At 40.3% G+C, this 25,587-nt stretch overlaps 1 protein-coding gene across 3 annotated transcripts in view; it reads right to left on the bottom strand.

The window, feature by feature from the left end:
• Positions 1-25,587, bottom strand: part of Hook3 (hook microtubule tethering protein 3) — a 90,099-nt gene that overhangs the window by 35,525 nt on the left and 28,987 nt on the right. For all 3 annotated transcript variants that reach the window (XM_036209470.1, XM_036209469.1, XM_036209471.1), the window contains exons 4-13: positions 25,430-25,480; positions 20,662-20,794; positions 15,195-15,262; positions 10,507-10,569; positions 9,134-9,217; positions 7,378-7,541; positions 5,552-5,692; positions 3,910-4,111; positions 1,925-2,035; positions 1,211-1,298 (exon numbers count right to left, since the gene is read on the bottom strand). In XM_036209470.1, coding sequence (XP_036065363.1) covers positions 1,211-1,298; positions 1,925-2,035; positions 3,910-4,111; positions 5,552-5,692; positions 7,378-7,541; positions 9,134-9,217; positions 10,507-10,569; positions 15,195-15,262; positions 20,662-20,794; positions 25,430-25,480 — 1,105 coding nt within the window. The remainder of the gene's footprint in view (positions 1-1,210; positions 1,299-1,924; positions 2,036-3,909; positions 4,112-5,551; positions 5,693-7,377; positions 7,542-9,133; positions 9,218-10,506; positions 10,570-15,194; positions 15,263-20,661; positions 20,795-25,429; positions 25,481-25,587) is intronic.

The raw sequence follows: 25,587 nt of genomic DNA on the forward strand, positions 1-25,587 counted from the left end.
CAATCACAGTAGGAAATACTGTACATTTGGTGATGATAACCAGGAATGTATGTATGTACGCATGTATGTACGCATGTATGTAATACATAGAGAACTTAGGCTGTCTTCATTAGGGCTGCACACAAATTAGGATCTGGAATCAGGTCAAGAGGAAAGGAAATCGAGTGGTAAGACAACAATCCACAGTAGCTGACATTCACACTGGTGAAGCTGACAGAGACAACTGAGGAATTAGATGAAATTAAGCAGATAAAGAAGTTCTCAGAGGGAACAAGGAGAGGGAAACCAAGGCTAGTCACAGTAACTGAAAAGAGAAACTTGTACCAGTCATCAGTCACCTACTGTGACTGAAGAGGGCGACTCTTGAGCTAAGTAATCCTCCATGGGAGAAAGAAGCCACACATGTGTCTTTTTTTCTCAGTTTTTCTTCTAAGAACCCCTAAGTCTTTTTCTAAAGGTCTGTTTTTCTATTCTATGTGTGTGAGTGTTTCACGTTCACAGATGTTGAGTGTGCCATGTGCTTGCTGCGCTACAGAAGATGGTGGGTGCCCTGGGAACTGAACCCAGGTCATCTGCAAGAGTAGCCAGTGCTCTTAACCAAGGAGCCTCTCCAGGCGCAGATAAAAGTTTCTTAATGATTTCAAATCCATTCCACTTTTTGCAGAAATCACCAACTTGGAAATTTTGATATACTTTTTTTTTTTTGTTTTTGTTTTTTGAGACAGGGTTTCTTTGTAGCTTTGGAGCCTGTCCTGGACTAGCTCTGTAGACTAGGCTGGCCTGGAACTCACAGAGATCCACCTGCCTCTGGCTCCCGAGTGCTGGGATTATAGGCATGAGCCACCACCGCCCGGCTAGAGATTTTTTTTTTTTTTTGAGCTGAGGATCGAACCCAGGGCCTTGCACTTGCTAGGCAAGCACTCTACCACTGAGCTAAATCCAAAACCTTTGAAATACTTTTAAAGAAGCCATGACAGATTTTTTTCATAATAAAAGTGTCTAGGTTAGCAGATGATTTTGACTTATGAAACTCAAAATTGCTTTTAAGTTGCTAAGTAAACCCAACCTCCAACCACAGCCTGTTAAAATATTTCATTCTGTCTTTCATTTGACTCATTTTTCACTTTCATCTGTTGGTGTACTCATCTCAAGTGAAGCCAACACCTCTGCTGATGTCCGAGCTAGACTCCTGGGTTACAGGGACTTTTACCTTGAGTGGTGAGCTGCCCCTCCTGAGCCTGGACACAACGGAGCTCTTCAATGGTTTCCTTCAGAGAATCTCTTTCTGTTCTTAACCTCTAAAGGAACATAAAAACAAAGGTCAGCTCTACAGACTTCCTAAGCAGTAGTCTAGGCCTTTCCAGAAGAAGATAAACAATGAACATGGGCTTATTTTTAGTTTGGATTTTTCATGGAGAGATGATGGAATAGACACATGAAAATGACTGTCTTTTCTATTTTCTATTTTTACAATACCAAGTGCCTTATTACATGGCAATATGCTATTCACGTGTGAGCATGAGACACGGGGCTATTTAGTCCTTCCTTAACTGTTTTCTTAACATTCTTTTCATGAACAAGATTCAGGATGAAGACTAAATACTCATAAACCGCGAAAAGCAAAACTACACTAAACGACGGTGCAACAGTGTTTTGCATACTAGTCACAGAAGATAGGAGGGCCACCCAGAGAGGAAGTGAAGAGTAAGAAGCAGAGACTAATGATAACAAACACATGCACAGTACAACTGAGACCTGAAGTACAACTAGTCCTCTATCCTTTACTTCTTTCTGAGAAAGAGAGGGGACATTGTGACTTAAAAGTAGAACATTTAAAAGAAGGAGTCAGTGCAGTCAAAAACATATGAAATTGCAGTCTTAATGTTAGCACTGCTGAAAAACAAAATGCTCATTACATACTCACATCTTTTTCTTTCTGAAGACCATCAACTTTTTCTTTTAGTCGCTTATATTCAAAATCTAATTTATCTGCTTTCTTTGATTCATCAGATAATCTATTTTGCAGCTCTACAACCTGATACAAAATATATAAATGACATAAAAATCTTAATTTTTATAATTTGAAACATTAGAAACGATCAACAAAGTGGTGGAATATAGCTCAATGGTAGAGCTCATGCTTATTATCATGTACAAAACCCTGAATTCAATCCCCAGCATGCCCCTCCCAACTAAACAAAATTTTAAAAAACCATCATTTTCTTTTACAGGTTTATGAAAACTCTATCCCCACCATACTTAACTAAACATTATACAATCCATCAGTCTGACTGAAGGGAGAGAACTAGGAATTAAATTTGTGTAGTAAGATAGGCTTCCTAAACGAGTCATCTAGAACGATGACATCAAGTACTGGAGAATCTATAGGGTTTTCATTTCTAGTAAAAATATCGAGAAGGAGGGAAGCAGAAAGGAAAGATAGGAAGAGATACCAGTGAGAGTAAAGATTACCTAGCTAATCTCATAAGAGGCTAGAACCCCGGTGGGAAGTGCATGCAGAAACTGCGGCTAATGAGAGGTGCCAACTGCCAAAAACAGGAACCCAGAGCTTTGAGTTTAACAGGGGTCAAGGGTTAGGAGATACATGGCAAGTCTAGTTAAGGTTCACAGTAAGACTCTCTCTCAAAAATACTGAAGGCGAGGGATATAGCTCAGCAGGAGACTGTTTGTCCAGCACACACAAGGTCAGGGGAAGAACACATTTTATGAATGTGAGACCATGACCAGAGCACACACAGAGAACTTGCAGAAAGAAAAATGTCCATAAAAAAGAGTATTAAGAATTTGATCATGAATAGGCACAGAGAACTGGTGTTCTATGCAGTTTACTATAATATTTCTGGACATAAATTTTCTCTTAATTCTAAATTAGATATGCTTTATTAGTTCTAAAAATGTTCAGTGACTTTTCCTTTTAATAATATTCTCCATTTCTTTCTACTTTCTCCTCTAAATATATTACTGCTCATTTCATATTGCTTATATTTTAAGAACAAGTACAATTTTTTAGTTATACTTATTTTGAGTACATTTAATCCACATTCAAGTTCAATATTTCAGAAAGTTCCTTAAGTCTGCCATATAATTGAAACTTATAGAGTACTGAGAAGAGAATATATCCACCAAAGAAACTTGGAAGCCACTCATGATGTAGGGGACTAAGGTCCTTGCTGAAGAGCCTGAGGATCTGAGCTCATCCCAGAACACACGTGGTGAAAGGAGAGAACAGATTCCTTCCTGCAGGTGGTCTTAGGACTTCCATATGCATGTTGAGGCATACCTATGCCCTCTGCAACCAAACAAATAAAATGTAATAAAAAGAAAATAAATATAACAGCAGTTAAGAATCACGTGGTGGTTAATGAGAATGGTCTCCACAGGCTCCTTCCTGCATTTGAATGCTTACGCACCAAGGAGTGAACTTTGGAAAGCATTAGAAGGATTTAGAGGTGGCCTTGTTGGAGTAGGTGTGGACTTGTAGAAAAAAGTATGTCTCTAGGGGTGGGTTCTGGAGTTTCAGAAGCTCAAGCAAAGCCCAGTGGCTCACTCTCTCTTCCTGCTGCCTGCAGATTAAGATGCAGAATCTCAGCTACTTCTCCAGCCCCATGTCTACCTCTATGCCAACATGCTCCCCGCCATAATGATAATGGACTAAACCTCTGAAACTGCAAGCAAGCACCCAATTAAACGCTTTCTTTTATAGGAATTGCCTTAGTAATGTTGTCTCTTCACAGTGACTAAGACAAATAACAAAAACAAAACTTGTTAGAGTATTCACTTGATTTTAGCCAAAAAGCCTAGAAGTGACCAGCAGTTTTAGAAAGCTATGTGTTATGGTGTGGCCCTTGCAAGGCATCCTCAAGAAGTATTCTGCGTGTGTTCTCTTACCTGTCTCTTGTATGTCTCAAGCTGACCTCGGGCTGCATTAGCCTTTCTTAATTCTTCCTCCAGACTGACAGTGTTCTGCATGTACATAGTATTCTTTTCTTCTAAGAGTTTAACCTGCCGCCTCAAATCCCCAAGGTCTTCCAGCTTCTTTTTATAAGATTCAACTTGTCCTTCTAGTTTAGATACTTTATCAGAAGAGTGTCTAAAATGAGATGGGAAATTAGTCAGAAACAACCCACAGCTGTAAATAATAATAGGCAACAATAGCAGGACTTAACATGTATTAAATCATAAAACCTAGAGTGAATCTAGGTTTTGTAAGATTAAGAAAAAAATCATAACCTAAATTACAGAAAAATATGTCATTAAGAATGTCTAAAACGTAAGGAAAGGGTAACCAGCAAAATCACACTTAGCAGAAAAGTAAAATAAACTGTGACATGTTCAAATGCTTTGACAACTACTATGTTATTAGTGAATCCCAGTTAAGATTTCAGTACAGAAATGGAGGTAAGAGAGTGGCAAAATTTAGGGGGTTGAGGAGAGTATAAATTTAACACATGTAATCTTAAAAAAAATATTAAAGATACCCGTGTGTGTGTGTGTGTGTGTGTGTGTGTGTGTGTGTGTAAGATTCAAGAGAAATGAATACTCAAAATGAATACTCAATATAACACAATCCCTCTGTAGGCAAGAATGCTTAAGAATGTCAGCAATGAAGGTCTTAGTACAGGACGGACAGAAGAAAGATGGGTGTGAATGCAAGGAGCCATGGAGAGTTAGCAGTGCACAGTGGCTTCCCTCTTGGTGGTAGGATGCAAAGTCATCTAGTAATGGGTAGCAGGCAGATGAGAAGAGTTATACAAACATTTAACAGCTAGGAGAGAAATGGGAAACAGGGCTATGTACTAGTGAACAGCAGGCCAGAGGTAAGAGAGAAAGATCCCTCATATGTAATAGGACTGAATTATAGGTCTCTCTCTCCCTCTCTCTCTCTCTCTCTCTCTCTCTCTCTCTCTCTCTCTCTCTCTCTCTCTCCCCCTCCCTCCCTCCCTCCCTCCCTTTTTTGGCTTTTTGAGACAGGGTTTCTCTGTGTAGTTTTGGAACCTTTCCTGGAACTCGCTCGGTAGCCCAGGCTGGCCTCGAACTCACAGAGATCCACCTTCCTCTGCCTCCCAAGTGCTGGGATTAAAGGTGTGCGCCACCACCGCCCGGCTAGAACTATGTCATATTCTCTGTACATTTTAGTATTCTAAAAATAAAACAAGGATCCCAAAGAGAATGAGATTGTGAACGAAATAGAATAGTGAACAGTGAGGTACCTACACAGAGACTATGTGACAGGAAGAAAGAAAACGGCCAGCCAAGAAATGAAGCCAGTGTTTAAGACAAAGACTAAGGCCTGGAGGGCTGACAAGAGCAGCAGGAAGGAAAAGCCAGTGCTCGATATGTGTGAAGTGACGGCCACCGGTAGTTAACATTTATCTGACACTTATGTGCCATATTAATTCAAGTTCTCACAAAGCCACTTCGTTATTCACTGAAACTTTAAACATCAGAGATGCCAGGGCTTGTACCATCTGCGATGGAGCTGTTCTGGGTGGCAGTGAGTTTGACAGTCCCGTGAGGGGAAACCGTTTACCTGAGAACGTCTATTTCATCCTTTAGAGACTGAGCTTCATCTGCCAAGGTGGTTAGTTCATCATTCTGCTGCCGAAGCTCCGAGATTTCCTTTTCTAACTCCTCACAGCGTATTCGATAATCATCTTTCGCTGCTTCTAGTCTGCAACCAAAACAAAACAGATAAAAGGCACTGTTCAGTGTCTCCTAACTCTACTTAGAAGAATAAAGAAAACAAAGGATAAGGCATGTGAATGCGTGCTCTTGACTCATCTCTCCCCTCTGTAGCCACAAACCACCCACGTCACATCCGACACAGTGACAGGTTTAATCGACTGCATAACGTACTCACAGCAGGAGACAAGAGTAAAGTATCCCAAACTTTAACTGAGAGTATATATCAAGAAAAGAAAGGCCATACTTAAGTGCATATAAACTAACGTCACATTTTTGGTGCCTATCATCCAGTCTTATTTCTGTTCACACTATTTCCCCCAAACATGGGTTAATATTATTTCCCTATCTAATTAAACAGGTTTGTTTAGATCGTATACAACCTTCCTTTGATTTACAAGGTCCTTCCTGTCTCCTGTCTAAAGTATTTCATGAAGCTGACTACTTACTTTTAATTTGTAAATTTTATATAGTTCAACTGAATCTTATACATCATAGTTTTCACTTTTAGTGAACACTTTAACATTTCTTTTTTTTTTTTTGGTTTTTCGAGATAGGGTTTCTCTGTGGAGCTTTGCTCCTTTCCTAACATTTCTTACTTTTAATCCTACATTTTCTGACAGTATTATTAATGGTTTAAAATTTAACATTTAAGTTTTTTACTACCCTTGGACCCCTTGTTGATATGTGACAAAATGTTGAAACCTAAGTCCAATTTCATCTGCTACAGTAATTTGTTTTTACTAAAAATGACTTTAGATTTGGGGGTCAATTTCATATTTTCTTTTTTTTTTATTTGAAATTAAAAAATGATTTTATGTGTATGGATGCTTTGCCTGCATGCATGTCTGTATACCACTGTGTGGCTGGTGCCTGTGGAGGCAAGAAGGCGGCATCGGACCCCAGGTCTGAAGTTACAGATGGTTTGAAGTGACACGTGGGTGTGGGGATCAAACACAGGTCCTCTGTAACAACTCAAAGTGCTCTGGAGTGCTAAGCCGCCTCTCCAGCCCCTGCATTTCACATTTTTCCATTATTTCAACTCACCTTCAGGACTCATCTCTCACTCTTCCTGCCTTTCTCTCAATGTTCTGCCCTCCTCTGCGTTCCCCAGAGCTCCTGGGCAGGCACTCAGGGCAGCTCTGGGACGCAGAGCCTGTGCTTGGTTTCCTCCCTTCACTCACCGATACCCTGCAGCCCAAGCGTCTGCATGCTTTCAGAGTACACGGCTTTGACGCAATTTTCCTAGATGTGAAGGCATTTCATGATGTGTGCCAAGACTCTGGAAGCTGTTTCATTAGACAGTCACCTGGGTCTGCAGTTACCCACAAGTCCTGAAACTCTATTCTTAGCCATTCTTAACTATAGTGTGTGTGTCTGTGTGTGTGTGTGTGTGTGTGTTAGTGAATGAGAGAGACAGAGAGACAGAGACAGAGAAAGACAGAGACAGAGACAGAGAAAGACAGAGAGACGGAGAGAGACAGAGACAGAGAGAGAGAGAGATGGGGTAAGCTTCTGTCGGAGCTGGTCCCCTTCTTCACCATGTGGACCCTGCAGTGTGTACTCAGGCAGCAAGGCCTGGAAACAAGCATCTTTCCAGGGAGCCATCCTGGCTCCACTGGCTTTCAAAGAGCGGTTAGGCTTTAAAACCGGTTGTAACACGAGGCCTCTTGCCTGAAGGTCTCCTCCTGCAGCTGCTCTAACTGGGCCTGAAGCTGCAGGTGTCTTCTTCCTGCTGGACTGTTGGGGTCTTCTATGGAGTCAGACTGACTGAGCCGCTCCATTAGTAGCTGGTTTTCGGCCAGCAAACTACTTTTCTCCTCCTGCAGCGCCGCAACCTGTTGGAATTACAAGGACAATGGTTATTCAACGCAAATTCTAGCGAATCAGCTTTATGAATTAAAGCACCTGTCTGATCATGTTTTGCAGTGCATAGCTGCTCCAGCTTTGACCTGGAAGTACTACCCCCAGTGAGGCTTCCGGTAACTGTCATGCCTACCTATGGCCTGCCCCTGAGGTGGGGTGGAAAATGGAACCCTTAAGACCCGAGATCTGGACGTGTCACCTCTCTTGGATCCTGGTGATCTGGACGCTGGATGGCAGACCGAGCAGAGTTCTCCAGAGAACACTGCTGGACTGCACTTCACCTCTCCCGGATCCTGTAACCTATCCCTTTACCTGCTGTGAGTTACCCCAAAATAAACTCCCCTTTTAGCTATGGAGTTGTCTTAATAATAAATCCCCCAATAATTTTTGAGATAGGTTCTTACTATGTAGGCCTGACTGACCTAGAACTCACTATGTAGACTAGGCTGGCCTCTGTCTACTGTGGATCTGTCTGCTGACCTCACTTGGACAATCAATCTCTATTGAAACATCAACATTATTTTGCATGTTATACAAAGCAATATGTAAGAGTAAGAATGTTAAAAATTAATTTCTATTTATTTTGAGATAGGATCTTGCTACATTGTTCAGGTACTTCAAATTCCTAGGCTCAAGTGACCATTCTGCATCAGCCTCCAAAGTAGCTGGGGTTACAGTTCTAGGCCACCATACCTGGCTTTACTTTGTATTTGGAAAGAGACTTCACCAATGATGTGCAGATGGTAAATAAGCACACAGAAAGAAAATAATCAACAGTCGCCAAGTGAAAACAAATTGAAGGCACAAAATTATCAATTCAACTCTCAGGACAATGGGCAGAATTTAAAAAGACTGAACCACCTGTTGGCAAAGATGAAAATGAACTCCCAGGTACTTGTGATAAGAATATAAACTATAAGGCCAGCCTGGTCTGCAGAGTGAGTTCTAGGGCAGCTGGGGCTGTTACTCAGAGAATACAAAACACTTCAAATACTTTGGAAGACATCGGTCTCCAGAACCCACAGAAAAGGCCAGATGTTGTCATGCATGCTTACAGCTCCAGTGTTGAGGGGCTATGATAGGCAGATCCTGGAGCTTGCTGGCCAGCCAGCCTAGCTAAAACTGTGGGCTTCAAGTTTGTTGAGAGGCCCTGTCTCAAGTGAATATGGTGGGCAGTGAGAGAGCAGAGCAGCAGGGCACTCAGAATGGTCCTCTAGCTTCTGAAGGCACAGGTAAAGTACCCCAGTGCCCTGCAACACATAGGAAGAAAAAGACTCCCACCCCACTGAAAGGCCAAAAGCGAGTCTGCTGGCACAACACGAAGCGTCAAGCACTGACATCACCTCTCTTTTTTCTTCTGGAATTTTAATATTCATTTATAATGAGTTTAATTAAATTACAAAAAAGGTAACATTTTTATGTAGCATACTCTTCTAAATCAGAACGTTATTTGCTTGTTTTTCTATTTTGTCTTATTAGGTTATATTATAGTGAAACTGTATGATGTGACAATCCCCAGTACATCTGATGGTGTTTGTGGTAGTATACACATAGAACCTCTTACCTGCATATCCAATTCATGGCATCTTTGAGCAATTTCTTCCTTTGCTGACAAAGCTTCGTTTAGTTCCTCTGTAGTTTTCTTTAACTAGTTAGAAACAAATAAGCAAACAAACAAAAAAGCACAAGGAAGTTTCAATATAAAATGAAGACACTACATAGGTGCAACACAAAATTAAAACATCTTTATTTTTTGGGAGGTAGTGTAGGGAAAATCAAGAATCTTCTTGGTAAAGACTGAAAATAAGACATTTTTGTTTTCCTTTTGTTTTTGGGCATTTTGCTGAGGGGCTCACTATGTAGCTCTGGCTGGCCTGAAATTCCCTACATGTGCCAGAAAGAATGGCCTCAAACTCAGATCTGCTTGGCTCTGACTCATGAGTGCAGGGATTGAAAAGTGTGCCACCACATCTGAATTATTCTGATTTTTAACATCAAATGTTTCCATGTCTAGTCCCTTAAGTTAGCAAATTATGAAAACACTGATTGAAATTTTTGTCTCTTTATTTCATATATATAAACCTTTGTCTAATAAAGCTACCAAACCAAAAATGTACCCACAACAGCAAAGAAACAATACCACAAAGAGAAAGGGAAATTATAACTTGGATTAAAATTATACCATATCCAAATATAACATTTAGAAACTCTGAGCCAAAAACAAGAAAAAGCAAAAGATATAAAGTTCTGCTCATGCAGAAAACTGTAAACTCAAAACTGACTATAACAGCATTTCATGCTTAAAAATACATTGCAAAGTTCTTTTTCAAATATAGCTGTTGTTCCCAGCCAAGTGTGGCAGCGCACTCCTTTAATCCTAACACTTAGGAGTCAGAGGCAGGTTGATCCTTTTGAGTTTGAGGCCAGCCTGTTCTATATAGAAAATTATGGAGTGAAAAGAAAATAATGACTAGAAAACAGGGATTATTGCAAATTAAAGGAAACTGTTTTAAAGTGGGCTATGCAATACTACCATATTTTTTTTCTGTGCTACATTAATTCATTTCTCTGTGTGTGCATGTGTACACATACATGTTCACCAGGGTGTGCATACTGAAGTCAAGACAATCTGACATATTGTGTTCTCTCCTTTTACCAAGTAGGTCCTGGGGATTGAACTGGGTCATCACACTTGCCAGCAAGTGCCCTTATTTGTTGAACCACCTCTCTGGCCCACACAGTACTACCTTTACTACAAAGTCTAAGCTTAATTATAATGTGTACTATCAATTAGCAAAACAGCTTAAGTTCTTAAATTCAGGCAAAATATGAATTTTTTAATCAGTGTATTCTATAAGCAATTTCAACTGCATTCTTCTCACTAACACCTGAAATTCATCTGCCTCAACTGGTTCATGAATAAAGACAATTCTATACCTGGCGATCCAGATCGACATAGGCATCATTCCCAGCAGAGACAGGGGATTCTTTACTCATTAGCTGAAATGAAGATTTAAATAATTATGAGACAAAAAGACATTCTAGGTAAACAACAAAATGAGTACCCAGAAACTACTCAAATAACAACAAATTAAAACACAAAAGCAAGCTACTGTTTTCTGTAATTAATTCTTCTGACTGTTTTTCACTCCAAGTAATGTCTACACTTTAGTTAAAATTAAACATGTGAAATCTGGTGCTCATTTTCTCTGAGAGCCCCGCTGTAGAATCAGGCATAACTCATTCTTACCACTGTTAGGAGCAACAGCAAGTGCTTCTTCCATTCTAAATCATACATGGAGCGGGAGTCACGCTCCTCAGTGTTGTGCCCACTGGTAGCTGGCCGTGCTCCACCCACACTCCCGCAAGCAATGCTAATCATCCCAGTGGATCACAAAACAGGGCGGCAACAAACCCCCAAAAGTTATGCAAACAGGAAAGGGATTTGTTGGGAAGGGGTTCAGTGGGAGGAGCATGAGAGAGTATAACGGGAGGGGGTCATCAAAAGGACCAAACTGTATTCATGAATGAAGTCACCAAAGATAAGACCAAGAAGAGGCACGGTGCTTGCTGAGCCTATGCAAGGCCTGGGGCCACAGGCACAGAATTCTAGCAACAGCAGCTCAAGAAAACTGGAAATGTCCTTTTATGAAAATGCCACAGTGAAACTCATTACTTTGTGTGTAACAAAGGAATAAATACGAGCATCAGTGTTTCCCCAAATTAATGACAGTGCATATGTCCCTCCCCCTGCATCTTAGACTCAAAGAGCACAGAATTCTCATCATGAGCACCGCCAGGAGCAGCCTCAGATGCTCCAGGTCCTGGAGGAGGAGGGGGATGACCACCATTAGAACTATGCAGATGTTACAATCAGAGATCTTTTGATTTCAGCTTTTACTCTACTCTTTTGAAAATACTAAAATTTACAAAAGATTTTTTGAATTGAAAAAAAAAACTAGTACCCATGTAAAAAAAAAAAATCCAAATAAAATAATGTTATTCTATCACCAAGAAAAAAATCACTTTGAAAAAATTTGAGGTATGTGGAAATTGGCTGTCTGTACTAGCCACGGCCCAAGCAGAGTTCAAGTTAAAAAAAAAAAAAAGGCAAATACAGTAACATGAAAAAAAATCTGTAACAGAGTATCCAGAGAGAAGATATCTAATCCAAGGGTGGGGAGAAGGGCCGTCTAGTTTTTTTTTTCTTCTTCTTCTTCTCCTATCTTCATCTTATCCCAACACAGCAGCTCCTGCTCCAGGCAAAGCTAACATGCCATTCTAAATGCACCCTTCTCTCACTGCAGGGACTTCAGCTGATGGGTGCGGACCTGCTCCTCGGCTCCCCGAGCTCCTGGTGCTACCCTGCTTTACTCTTGCCAGTCTCCTCGCTTACATTCTTAGACTTTGTAGTTTACAGTTGAATTCTCGTTCTTCTGCTGACATCTGCGGGGATTCTCCCTCCTTACAGCAGGACTCCATAGCTCTTGTTTCTGAGTATGTGTTTGCCTGCCCCCTTTGTTAAGACATGGTTTCTTATGAACCAGACTGGCCTTGAATTCCCTATATAACTGAGGATGACTTTAGCTTCTTTTAAAAGGAATTTTATTTAAAAAAATAAAAGATTATATCATGTATGGTGTTAGCATGTTTTGGAATACACACCATGGAATGGTTAAATCAAGCTAACTAACATACCCATTTCCTGAAATAATTGTTTGAGAGAACACATTAAAATTACTGACACATTAGTTGTACCCACGGGCTTCAGTTCTCTTTCCACACATGCATACATAAACTGTGCACAGACAGTTCTACCTTTCTTCCCCCTTGCTCTCCTCCCTGCCTTCCCTGACACCCTGCTCAGACTGCTGCACCGCTCCTACTCCCAGGTGGCTTGGCTTTGGGTAAGAGAGGGTTCCGCAGCCCAAGCTGGCTCGAAACTCACTATGCAGCCAAGGGTGACCTTGGACTCCTGCCCGATCTCCTAAATGCAGGGATTATGGGTGTGTGCCGTTTTTATGCCTGGCTTCTTTTCAGTTTCCACATAGGAGAGAGAATATGTGATATTTGTCTTTAGCTTATTTTGCTTAACATGACATCCTCAAGTTCTAGTCATGTTACCATCTAATCCTCCTGTCTCCACTTCCTGACTTCAGACATGTCTACGCTACCCAGCCTGGTTTATGTGCTAGGGGCAGAACCCAGGGTTTTGTGTATGTGAGACAAGCAATCCACCGAGTGAGTGATCTCCAGTCCTACCATCTGTTTAACCCATCACCTTCTGTATTTAACCTAGATCTCATAACTTATTCCTTCTCAGTGACTTTCATCAATGTTCTTCTGACCTCATCATTTTTAACTAGCAAAATATGAATTCAAGATCAGTCCAACCAAAGATCAATCCAACTACCTATCTTCTGCCTATATACCCTGACTAAAGTGCTGAGAGAGGGAAAACAAACAAAACTGAAAAAAACCAAAACAACAGAAAACAACCAAACCCAAACCAACAAAAGTGGCATTACTGTAAATGTTCCTAATCTCCATCCAACTTCAAATTTGCTTGAAAGTAAATAAATGCTTCCCAGACAGGAAGCTGTTTATCCTCTTTAGATTCTTTTTTTCCTTACTACTTATTACTTGATGTATATGAGTGTGTGTCTGTACATCACATGCATTCCTGGACTGATGGAGGCCAGAAGAAAGTTGTTGGATCCCTATGGGACTAGAGTTACAGACAGTTTTAAGCCACCATAGGAGTCCTGGGAATCAAACCCAGGTCCTGTGGAAGAGCAGCCAGTGCTCTTAACCACTAAGCTCTCCAGCCTCCTTTAAATTCTTTTCTATTTCTCTTCGTGATTAACTTCCTAATTCCATAAAATCCCACTCCCAGGTAAGAATTTTTCTATGGCCCAATCTACAAAATCATTAGCATGGCTTCCCCTTCTTCTTCACTGCTAACACACAGGAAATCCTTCCCACCCAAAGCCACTCTTGCTGAATGCTCCTCATTCAGTCTTGTACAAGCTCCCCCAAACCCTGTTCAATTTATTACATGTTCTTGCTTACAAAAACCCCAGCCAGGCAGTGGTGGCGCACACCTTTAATACCAGCACTTGAGAGGCAGAGTGGTAGGTGGATCTCTGAGTTCAAGGCCAGCCCGGACTACAGAGTGAGTTCCAGGACAGATAGTGCTACACGGAGAAACCCTGTCTCACAAAAACCACACAAACAAAAAAAACACCCAAAACCATTAACCTTGATCTCCTTTTCTTGTGTGTTCTTTCTACTAACATCTAATGAATAAAAAGACTCCTTACAGATATTCTTGGGGCTGAGCTACAGCTCACTGGTATAGCATACTTGGGGGCGTGAGTCTGACCTCTAGTACCATCTGCCACCATCCTCCCTAGTCCCCCTAAATCACTAAACTTCAAGTGATGCTTTTCTAAAATATGTAACAGAAATGGCCAACAAAGGCATAAAAGGATGCTCAGTAGTCCCTATGGAAATACGAAACAACAAACAAACAAACACAGTAAATAATGAAGTACTACTTTATACTTACCAGGAAAGCTAGTCCAGAATTCCGTATCTGATACTCTTTCAACTCACAGTGGGGTCATACACCCAACCCCCTAGTTTCATAAGTCAAAAGTGCACTGAACACACCTAACCTACTAAATAAACAGATGAGCAACATGGTACACTCTTAAATATTGGTAACCTTTATGATCATGTAGCTGGATTCCGGAAATGCAGCACACTGCTGCTGCTACAAAACATCATGCAGGCCCTTTTCTCTCCCTGGACTTCCTTCCCTCTCTGCAGGGTCTCACTTAGGTTGACCTTCAGTTCCTGACCCTTTTATTTCTAGCTCCCGAGCACTACAACTCCAGACACTCACCACCATGACCAGCAGGTCTTGCTTTCCTTTTGCTTGTTGGACTCTACACCATTTTACCCCCGCCCCCCATTCTCTTCTCTCCTCTCACCTCACCTCATCCTTCCAAGGTCAGTCTCACTCCTCTGAGTGGTCTTGTTTAATGTTCCTGTCCATTAAAGCCGTTCCCTTCAGATGCTTCTGCACCCCCACCCCTACATTGGGTTTGAACTAAGTGTTTGCGAAATGAATAAAATCAATATGCACACAACAGACACAATGTACTTAAAAACTTAATTAAGGGCTGGAGAGATAGCTCAGAGGTTAAGAGCACCAGCTGCTCTTCCAGAGGTCCTGAGTTCAGTTCTCAGCAACCACATGGTGGCTCACAACCATCTGTAATGAGATCTGGCGCCCTCTTCTGTATACATAATAAATAAATCTTTAAAAAAAAAAAACTTAATTAAGATACAGGGTACACACAATAAAAATAGATTTTTTTTTTTTTCCTGAGACAGGGTCTCTCTGTGCAACAGCCCTGACTGTCCTGGAACTCACTCTGTTGACCGGGCTGGCCTTGAACCCACAGAGATCTGCCTGCCTCTGCCCCCAAGTGCTGGGATTAAAGGGGTGCACCACCACCACCTGGCAAAAATAGAATTCTTTTTTAAAGTGGCTATTTATCTTGTCTGAACTCCTGTTTTCTTCTTTAATTGGTCACCAACTCTAATCAACATACCTCTTGAATGGCTGTCATGACGACATGCTGAACAGACTCCTCCATCATCATAATGGCTTGAATGTACTCTGCAAACGAGAATAACCTGGAATGTCACTGTTCAAGTTAAAAGATGCTCAAGAGGCTGAAGGCTAGTGCTCTATAAGCCCTTACAAGCAGTTTCTGTGTTTCATTCTTTGTCAGAATCCATATTCGTGGCTACTCTGCCCCCAAAATGTACCACAGGTAAACATAGACTGAACACCAAAATAGTAACGTTTCCCCAAAGTTATTTCATTCTTGCTTCACATTTGTTTATTTGGTTGAGACTGGGTCTTGTTAGCTCTCCTCCACTCACTTTGGATCCTAGTTCAGCCTTGAACTTGTGATCTTCCTGCCTTTCTCTTGCGAAGTACTTGGATTATTGGGACATACTACCACAATCGGCTCCTTTCACCATGTCCTATAAAGCTGATGCTGTAGGTAAAGGTCAGGGATGCAGCTTCGGCGTGAGTACACATTGGAATAAACCAGTGGGACAGTGAGACCCAAAGTCAGGGCAGAAAAGAACCACATCACTTTTTCCCCATACACGCTGAAGGTTATCTTTTTTTATTATTCTGCATTACATGGTAAAAATACTTTGGTTTTATTCTTATGTGACACCAAAGCACTGCGTTATATCAATTCTTACCTTCATTTTGTTTACTATAGAAAGAAATAACTACAATGAACTTAAGATAGACACTGAACCCATAATTGAACTACTACATAATCCTAGGCTTTCAAATGCTAGCCTGCATCTTTATATGTAAGCAGAAAGCACATCATTCTCATTTTCACCCCAGCTAAACCAGGAGGGTCTCAGTGCGGTCACTCTAGAAGTAGTATTTCTTTCCTTTGACAAAGCCTTGCTAATAGTTTCCATTATTTCTGGATCCAACTTATCTTATTAAGCACTAAAATAAATTAACACGACAAGTCCCCGTAAAGTTGTAGTACAGAGGCTCTGACTTCTGAAATGTACAAACACTGTCATTACACCCATCTGCCGGAATGCTGGACATAATCCTCTCCCCAGCAGGTAACTGGCTTTTGTTTTAAGTATTTTAACACCACCACTGTGATACTATGACATCAAACACAAGACCTAGCACAACTCGGACGGTAGTCAGATCCTCAAAATTCAAGACTGTGAATGAACATGGAAGAGAAGATGCAGTGCACTGGAATGGGGAAGGGAGGCTTAATGGCAACTACTGGAAATGAAGGGAGCAACAGCAAAAAGAGGTCAGGACATTAGTAGGTATGAGAGGGGAAGCGTTAGTTAAGAAGCGGTGTTGCCACGTCAAGGCCCTTCCCCGCGAACACCGTAAAGAACTAAGTGATAAAATGGGGATGACAGCTAAAGTCATATGCACTACTTTAAAACCTTCCAAGTTAAATTCAGTTATGTATGACTATTTGGTAGAAACCCATGAGGCAATGCTGGAGAATGAGGCAGACAATGTAAGGGAGCTTACCATCAATTCTATCAAATTTTTAGTATGATTTAATATAAAGAATAGAAAGCTTAAGGGCTGAAGAAATAAAAGTTTCCCCTACATCTACTACATTCATTACAAGTAAGAAACTTGGCAAAACCTATAATATTTGTAAGTCCCAACCTTATAATCTACAAGAAGTATTTTTTGTTCTGTTATTGCTTAGTAGAGTAGCAGATGGAAAGCAGACATCCCGGGCTGGCGAGATGGCTCAGTGAATAAAGGTGCTTGCCAACCAAGTCTGCTGTCTGGACTTTGATCCCACGATCCAGAGTGGAAAGAGAGAACTGACTTTTACAAATTGTCCACTGACCTTCACATGCACTCTGTGGCATATCTTGTGCCCCCCCTAAATAAATGTTAAAAAATCCTACCACCCCCCAACAAACCCAAAACACAAGGTTGATGTTATTATCAGAGTGCCTTCTACTACTAATCTTTGTCTTTTAAAACTGACCACTATTTTATTTGCCCCAATTAGAGGTCAGCAAATACAGTCGGGCTACGACTACTTTTCACTTTTCCAATTGGAAACAATGCCTCAACACAAATGCAAACACAGTTTCATTCAGTCTTCATAACTAAGGGATTTTGGAGATAAGGACAAAGCAGAGAATATCTCACCTACAGGTAGGTAGTAAATTACTGAAGCACTTCTGAGAGCCTCCTAGTCTATCTACCCACATTATACATTCACAGTGATAATTAGTGATTAACAATTAAGAAACTCACTTCACATGATTCTTAGTTCTCTTCTGTATCCCTGAAACCAGAGAATACCACAAATCTGGGTAAGTGACAGATTAAAAATCCTGTTCAACTGGAACCTTCCTCCTTCTTCCTGGCTAACGTCTATAATGCTGGAATGTGCTGTGCAGAGCACTAAGGGATATAAGCACCAGCTGTTTTAACCAGCTATCAACTCAGCCAGACAAGCTGTGACACTAGTGCAACAGCGGCCTGGGCGTTATGGGAGTACTCAAGCACTTTCTACCTGGATTTTAGGCCTGCTCCACAGGAGGAAACCATAGTCGGTATTGCAATTCTGGTCAAAAGCCCATGGCTACGGAGGGAGGTCACAGTTCCTGGATGGGGTTAATTTACTACTTGTTTTGCTATATGGAAATGCTATCATATAGTCATCTAATATTTATGCTTATACATATAGATTAGTGCTGTTCTCACTCTTGGTCAGAAAAGCTTCTGTTTTCAATGGGCAATGATTACTATGATTAATACAGAGACTCCTAACTGAGTGAGTGGCTGATGAGTGCTCAGTCCTAAAATGAGACCTCTGTATCATCCCTCTAGGGCTCCAGGAGCACTGTGGAACAGGGGCAAGGAAGAGTGTAAGCACTGGAGGACGGAAGGAGCGCTGGGAAGTGCTGTCTTCTGGACATGTCACAGCTGGTGCACCCATCAACCCATACCAATAATGGCTACCTAGATTAGACTGGGGCTATCAATGTGTCATCATTAAAACCTTTTTAAAGAAATACAATTTAAAGCAATCCTAATGGGAGTCCTACAGAGAGCTGAGGGAAAAGCCCTGACAATGCTGACCATTAAACTAACTCACTACTGGAATATGAAAAAAGTATAAAAACAAGTAAGTACAAACTGGTTTTGCATTATCAGGTGTGGAGAAAAAAAGAGTGAACGGGGTAGGGGAGCTTTGAACTAAAAACAAAACACAGATAGCAACCCTCAGCTTCAATTTAAAGCAATGACAAAATACTTATCATTTTGAGTAGCTCCTGACCCCGGCTCTCCAGCAACACTTCTCTCAATTCTTTCTTTACTACACAATTAGTTGTGTGGGGTCTCTAAGGTTCTGAAAGTTAACTTGAGTATTTCTTACTTTGAGTTATTCTTAACCAACCATCCTTCAGAGCTTTACTTAAATAAGTTTCCTAACTCCATGTCTAGACTCTTCCATTACATTTTACCTTCAGATCACTTATCATTACTCTGTAAATACTTGTGCTACAATTTTTTTTTTCTCCGCTCAAGTTCTATGAAGGAACCTGAGTCTGTTTTGTTTGGTACTGTGGTCCTCTTCCATATGTTAGTTCAGGAAATATTTGTGACATAAATCAAATCTACTTTGGACCCAGGAAGATGGTTCAGTGAGCAGGGGTGCTGTGCCAGCATTGGGACCAAGTTAGACTCTCTGGTACCCAAATAAAAGATGGGGATAGCTATACATGCCAGTAACCCCAGAACTGGGAGCAGACAGGAAGAGTTTAGGAACTCTCTATCCTGCCTAGCCAGAACAGGGAACTTCGCCTCTGTATGCAAATGCGCGCGCACACACACACACACACACACACACAAAGCAAAAGTAATGCATTTACTTTATGTATGGTAAATTTGAATGTATTTTAAACAAGTGATCCCCATAGAAATAAGTCACATTTTACAAAGGGATAAAATAAAAAACCCTAAAAATAAAAAAAATTACATTAATACCTATGTATCAAAGCTGGTCTTCAAGTAATTTCAACAATGTCACAAATAGGAATTGCCATAAACATAAAAATACTGTACTTTTTCTAATATCTGCAATCTGAATTTAACCTACTAAGAACTTACTAACTTCTCTAAGTCTAATTAGTGGTATTACTAATTTACAGCCCATATATTTATAGAATGAGCATGACTCACCACATGAATGCTACCTAATAAGTGACATTTTAAAAATTAACTTACAATGGGAAATTACTTTTCTCCAATGGGTCTCACTGAGGAATAGGCTCCATGCCCAGCACTAAATGGCCAACACAAAATGAACTCAATTGTACTGTTGTAGACTTTTTGCCTCTTACTGCTTTGATTAAGCAAAATATTTTTCTCACTCATCTTTGTCTGTGTATTATGGTTAATCATCTTGTGTTTTTATGGATTTCAGTGGTTTGTGTGTGTGTTGTTTCTGTTTGTTTTCCTTTAAAGAGAGAGAGAAAGGAGATGCATGACTGTGGAGATGGGAAAGATACAAGAGGAGTTGGGGGAGGGAAATCATGATCAGAACATAGTGTATGAAAAAGTTTTTCAATAAAATAAATTATGACGATAGCAAGTATGGTGGCACTCCCTAGAATCCTGGCACTCAGGACGCAGAGGCAGACAGATCTCTGTGGGTATGAGGCCAACGGCTTACATAGTAAGTTCCAGGCCAGCCATGGCTACACAGAGAGACACTGTCTCAAAAAAATAAAATTGTGGCTATTAGAACTTATATAAGTGAAATGGAATTATTGTTTCAAAACACTATATAAACATATACTTAAAAAATCCCATTTCCATGAAATTAACACTGTATGAAACATTACTATGCATAAGATATTGTGCTGTTTTACATGTTTTGTTACTGAGACCCCTGAATGATCTTGTGAGGTAGGTACTAAATGTTCATTTACTAAGAAAATAAAGTGAAGATTAGATTTGCACAGTATCTCTCCATAGACTGTAAGAGTGCAACCATATTTGAACACAGGGTGTTTGGGCATTACAGTCTGTGCTCTTATTCTGAAGCGTAGAAATAGTTCCTAAGCTATCATTTTGCAAACTAAATAAATAAATATTTTAATAATAGCAATAAATGTCACCATATGCAATGTAGTTAAAATGCATTAAGAAGAATGTATTCTGGCTGGGGATGTACTTTAATAGTATAATACATGCTTAGTATAAACAAAGCACCAGGTTCCACAGCCAGCATAAAAAAAATGAGTAACAACAATATAAAAATTATTCAATTATACAGTCTTACAGAAAGGGAAGGAATATGACCATAATCAAAATTAGACTACTTTTTAGAATTCATTTAAACTTGAAGGCAAATTACCAGCAAAGCTGTAGGAGGTAGGTAGCCATGGAAAGATGCTACTTATCCTGGTGCTTTATATATGAAGTACACAGTACACATTACTTTCATTAGTTACCTTGCTTCTGTTCACAGTTCACAGCACAGCCTAGAATGAGCTGGAGCATCCTCCCGAGCTCTGCTGCATCAGAGTGCTCCCCAATAAGGTTCACATCAGGAAGGGTAAAATCATTAATCTGCTGTCCTAAAATCTGAATGGAGACAAAGAGATTATAATCACATTCATATTTATAGCACCAAATAAAATATTTAATAGAGAGTGATTTGCTATCACCAGAAATTCACTGTCAAGGCCAGAGTTGTTAGGTCAACTTGCCAACCTCACTCCCAATTTCTATTCTTATTTCCCACACCTAAATTACAACTATCATGTATCCTAGCAACTTAGTCCCTAATCTGGTATGTGGTGTGTGCACTGAACAAAAATCCATACACTGTTGATCCTTCTGCTGTTCTAAGAAAGCTTTAGTTTAGACCATGATGGTCTAAACTAAATGACATCCAAAACATTTGGGATTAAGTAAGAATTCACACTACCAACAGTGAGATTCTCCCTTGCTACCTTCACTAAAACTGTTGGTAGTGAGATACTCTTAACAGGAATGAGAATGGAAGATCCCTTTTAATGGAGAATTTAGTTCCAAATGAAATAATATATGCAGAGAAATGGGAATTTCTCTGCTGGATAACCTATCAGTGAAAGCCCTGTAGGGTAGGAGGTAGACCAGTTGGTGGAGCACCAGCCTACTTCCATCCTTAACACCACATAAACTAGGCATGGTGGTGCATGGGTATAATCCCAGCACTCAGAAGAGACCAGAAGTTCAAAGTTACCCTTGGCTATACAGGAATATACCATCAACTCAATTTAATTCCTCCCCTGCACTGGTAAATCACTCTCCAGCAGTAATTAAACACAGGAAAATCAAACTGTTCTGCAGCTCTTCAAGACCTCAAAATCCAGCAGTTCTGTTTCTTGTCCTTGAGCCATTACAACTCTGTCCTGACCAGAGGCCCGAAACGCCAAAAACATTCAGAGGTAACTGGTTTGTGTTCTGGTTTCTTGCTATATTCTTCTAGTTTACGCAGCAACCTAATGAGCACAGCTGCCTGGAAGCCAGTGCACGACCAGGTGCTTCTCTGATCCTTGAAGGTGTGCCAGATTTCCAGTCTAGCTGGCAGGTTGTGAACATGTTAATGAATACCTTGTGTGGGACAACTGGCCTGAGCAGCTCCCTCCCATGCCTCAGTATAGTTTCTAACTCTGAAACTGGGACCAGCAGTGGCAATCCTCGCTCGCTTCCTTCCTCTTGAGCTGTCTTCTATAATAAAAGTCCTTCCTAAGACTTAACCTGTTGGTTGTGAAATTCATCTCTGAGTTCATAACACAAAGGACACAGAAGCCACTAACCTGGGGTAGCTTTAGTGGCCAGGGATCCTAGTCCCCTAAGTAATGTCACCTGAGTGAGAAAGGACTCTCATACAAGGGCCTCCCCTCCCCTGCTTTTCTCCATTTCAAAAAGAGATATATATATATATATATTACAGAGATGTCTACTGGTAAGAAACTGAGCAAAAGGGTTGGAAAATGAATAAAATAAAGATGTACTCATGAGAATAGAAAATATAACAGAAAGTTTCAGTGAGCAAGCAAGAAAGGTATACAGTTATCTCAGGAGTAGATAAAACATAAAAGCAGTAAAAAGAAAATTTGACTGAGTAAAAAAAAATCTGAGTAATTAAAAGATCAACCCAGGAGGCTTAAAGTCTCACTGGGAGTTCTGCAGAATAAACAGAAAAAGTAAAGTAGAAAAACTTTCCTAAAACTAGTAGATATTCAGTTTTTAAGGATTTGCTGAGTGTTGGCCAAGCATAATAAAATAAAACCCATGCTCAAAACGCACCTTGCATCAAAGCACATTTTTATGAGCCCTTAGAGATAAATAAAAACAAATCAATGCTCAACAAAGAAGTCGCCAAAAGGGAATAGGAATTCACATGAGAGATTTCAGCAGGAAATCTAGAGGAAGCTGGTGAACAATGCCACAATGGCTTCCACTCACAGCCAACCTAACTCAAGGAAGAAATAAAGGTCAAGGCCTAACTTCAGCATGTACTTCTGAAGATGGCATTGTTAGAATGTGCTCATCGATATAAAAGTAAACCAGAAGCTGGACTTGGTGGGAATGCCTTTAACACCAGCACTCGGAAGGCAGAGGCAGGTGAGTTCAAGGCCAGCCTGGTCTACAGAGTGCACTGAGACCTTGTCTCACAAAGTAAACAGCAAAGAGAAATGCAAGTACCCAAGAGTCAAAAAAAGGAATGTGATAGCAACAGGGTGAGGGATTCTCAGACTGTGTGCGGAAGGTGAAGACAGAACATGAGCTTATTTACTATTCTTGTTGATTCTAGTTAAGAATGAGCAACCTTATGCTTTATTGCAGGAATCTCAATACAACTGGTCCTAACTCAAACCCCCCTGGGAGTATTCACAAAATAGAGGATATAGGTATCACGTCACGTTTCTAGAGTTTGGAAAGACCCCTGAATTTTAAAATGGATCTCATCTCAAGGATTTGAGTCAGACCATGGACTTTCATAATCGTTTCTGTAGGTATATTTATGTTGATGTCTACAAAAGTGCTACCATATTGCATATACAGAACTAATAAAAACATTTTTATGGTTGGATACTACTTGCCTAATAAGTATTTCATAATTTCCTTGTTGCAAGACATGTGGCTTATTTTCAATTTTGCATCCTATAAAATAATATAGAGGTGGATAGCTCTAAGTAGTTTTATTCTTTTTTTTTTTTTTTTTTTTTTTTTTTAAGACCTAAGCCACGGGTTGGGGATTTAGCTCAGTGATAGAGCGCTTGCCTAGCAAGAGCAAGGCCCTGGGTTCGATCCTCAGCTCCACATTAAAAAAAAAAAAAAAAAAAAAGACCTAAGCCACGATGTTGCCCAGGTTTGCTTCAAACTCCTAGGATGAAGAAATTCTCTTGCCTTACCCTCCTTCCTAGCGGACTGCACAAACAACCCAAAGAAGCATGGAAGACTAAAAATGGAAATTAATGTAATCTCTGTTTTACTTCTTTACAGTCATCCTGGCTTGACAGAACAGTGAAAAGTCAAACTACCCCATCTACTATTTTAGCAGTCTAAGTACAAACTAAGGACAGCTTAGTTCTGGGTGGTAGCAGCAGAGCTGGAGAAAGCTCCATTTTGAAGGTCTAATAGATTTTGCTAATGATATTAAAAGAAAGACATCCCCAGCATTCAGAAGGTGGAGGCAGAAAAATCAGAAGTTCAAGGTCATCCTCAGCTACATATTGAGCTTGAGGCTAGCCTGGCCTACATGAAACTCTGTCTCAAAAACAAAAAAACCAAATAGGCAAACAAACCAATCAAATCATCATCAGGCAGGATGTGATGGCTCACACTGGCGTAAGACAAGGAGAGGCAGAGGGGCTGTCCATGAGTCGGAGGCCAGCCTGGGTGCAGTGAGTGATGAGTCCCCTAAGCTAACAACAGCCATCTTGGAGCACTCAGCTGCACCTCATGCAAAAGATCATCCAGCTGAGCTTGCTGATACCTGAGTATCCAGCTGTTTCCTATCTATTATAGGCAACTCTACCTTAACTGCACATAACTTGGGAGAGGGGTAGTATATACAGGCCAAGGACTATATCTATCTATGTGGCTATGAAGACTGTATCTATCCCTTCTGGGTAAGGGCTTTTCAGGTGTGGCCTTTTTAGCAGTGGGAAGAGAAGCACCCACATCCCTTTAGCAATCCCTTACCTATGCTCTGTAAAGAAGCCCAATAAATTCACAGGTTTTTAAGAGTGAACTTTGGTGGAATTGTGCCTCCATTTGTCATTGGGACTTTAAGAGAAGGGTAGATGTTGCTTACATCTCTCCCTGAGAAGGAATTTTAATAACACTAGGCTATAAAACGGGTTTCTGGACAACCTGTATTCTACAGCAAGTCTGTCCGAAAACCCATGGGAAGGACTATAGAATGATACCAAGGCTTGAGACTTGCATTCTAAGTTGGGTGCGATGGAACAGTAGTTCTCAACCTTCCTGAGGCTATGACCCTTTAATATAGTTTCTCATGCTGTAGTGACACCCAACCATGAAATTATGTCATTGCTTCTTTCTATGTGTAATTTTTATTGTTATGAATTGTAATATAAAACTCTGATATGCAGAGTATGTGATATGTGAGCCCTGTGGGGTCTCACCCCACAAGTTGAGACACTGTGATAAAGTCCCTTACTAGATGGAGAAGATTAGATGCTATAGATATAAACGTGGGTCTCTTGTTTGCTGGGGAAAAATGTCAAGAAAATAACACGTTTCTAGGCAATGTTATGTCCTATTGGCATTTGTGATCATGAAATTAATTAGTTCTGCTATGTGAATATCTCCCCATGTCTGTGTTCTGATATATCTGATCTCAGAGGATGAGGAGAGTTCACCTAAGACCCAAGAGCTTGCTGAAGAATAGAACACAAGCAGCAGGGCCAATCACAACAGTCCAAATGAGTTCTAAACTACCTTTACAAGTACAGAAAGAAAGGAGAGTATAATAGAAATGAATTTAACATATTTTAATAACCTTGTACAAGTTACTCATAACAGTGAAAATTACTGGTGTGTTCACCACCTAAGAGATGACTGTTTATTTGAACCAACGCTATATAGGGGAAGATAGAAACTATTAATTTTGAAATGTTTTTTCTTAAGCTTGAAACTATAAAAAATTTAAACTATTCTGTAATATTTCCAAGTAGAATGAGAAAAAAAAAATCTTACCTCATGATTGTAATCCAAGATTCCTTTTAAAATTTTCTTTAAATTACTGATCTGTTTAGAGAGAGGAAAAGTGGGTGAAAGGCAAGCACAGAAAATAGTACAGAGTAACATTAAAAACTCAGTAAATCACAGAGCAAGTACAAGCGGAGTATTCCCAG

This window comes from Onychomys torridus, chromosome 17 (assembly GCF_903995425.1).
Source record: "Onychomys torridus chromosome 17, mOncTor1.1, whole genome shotgun sequence".
In the NCBI taxonomy this organism is placed as follows: domain Eukaryota; kingdom Metazoa; phylum Chordata; class Mammalia; order Rodentia; family Cricetidae; genus Onychomys; species Onychomys torridus.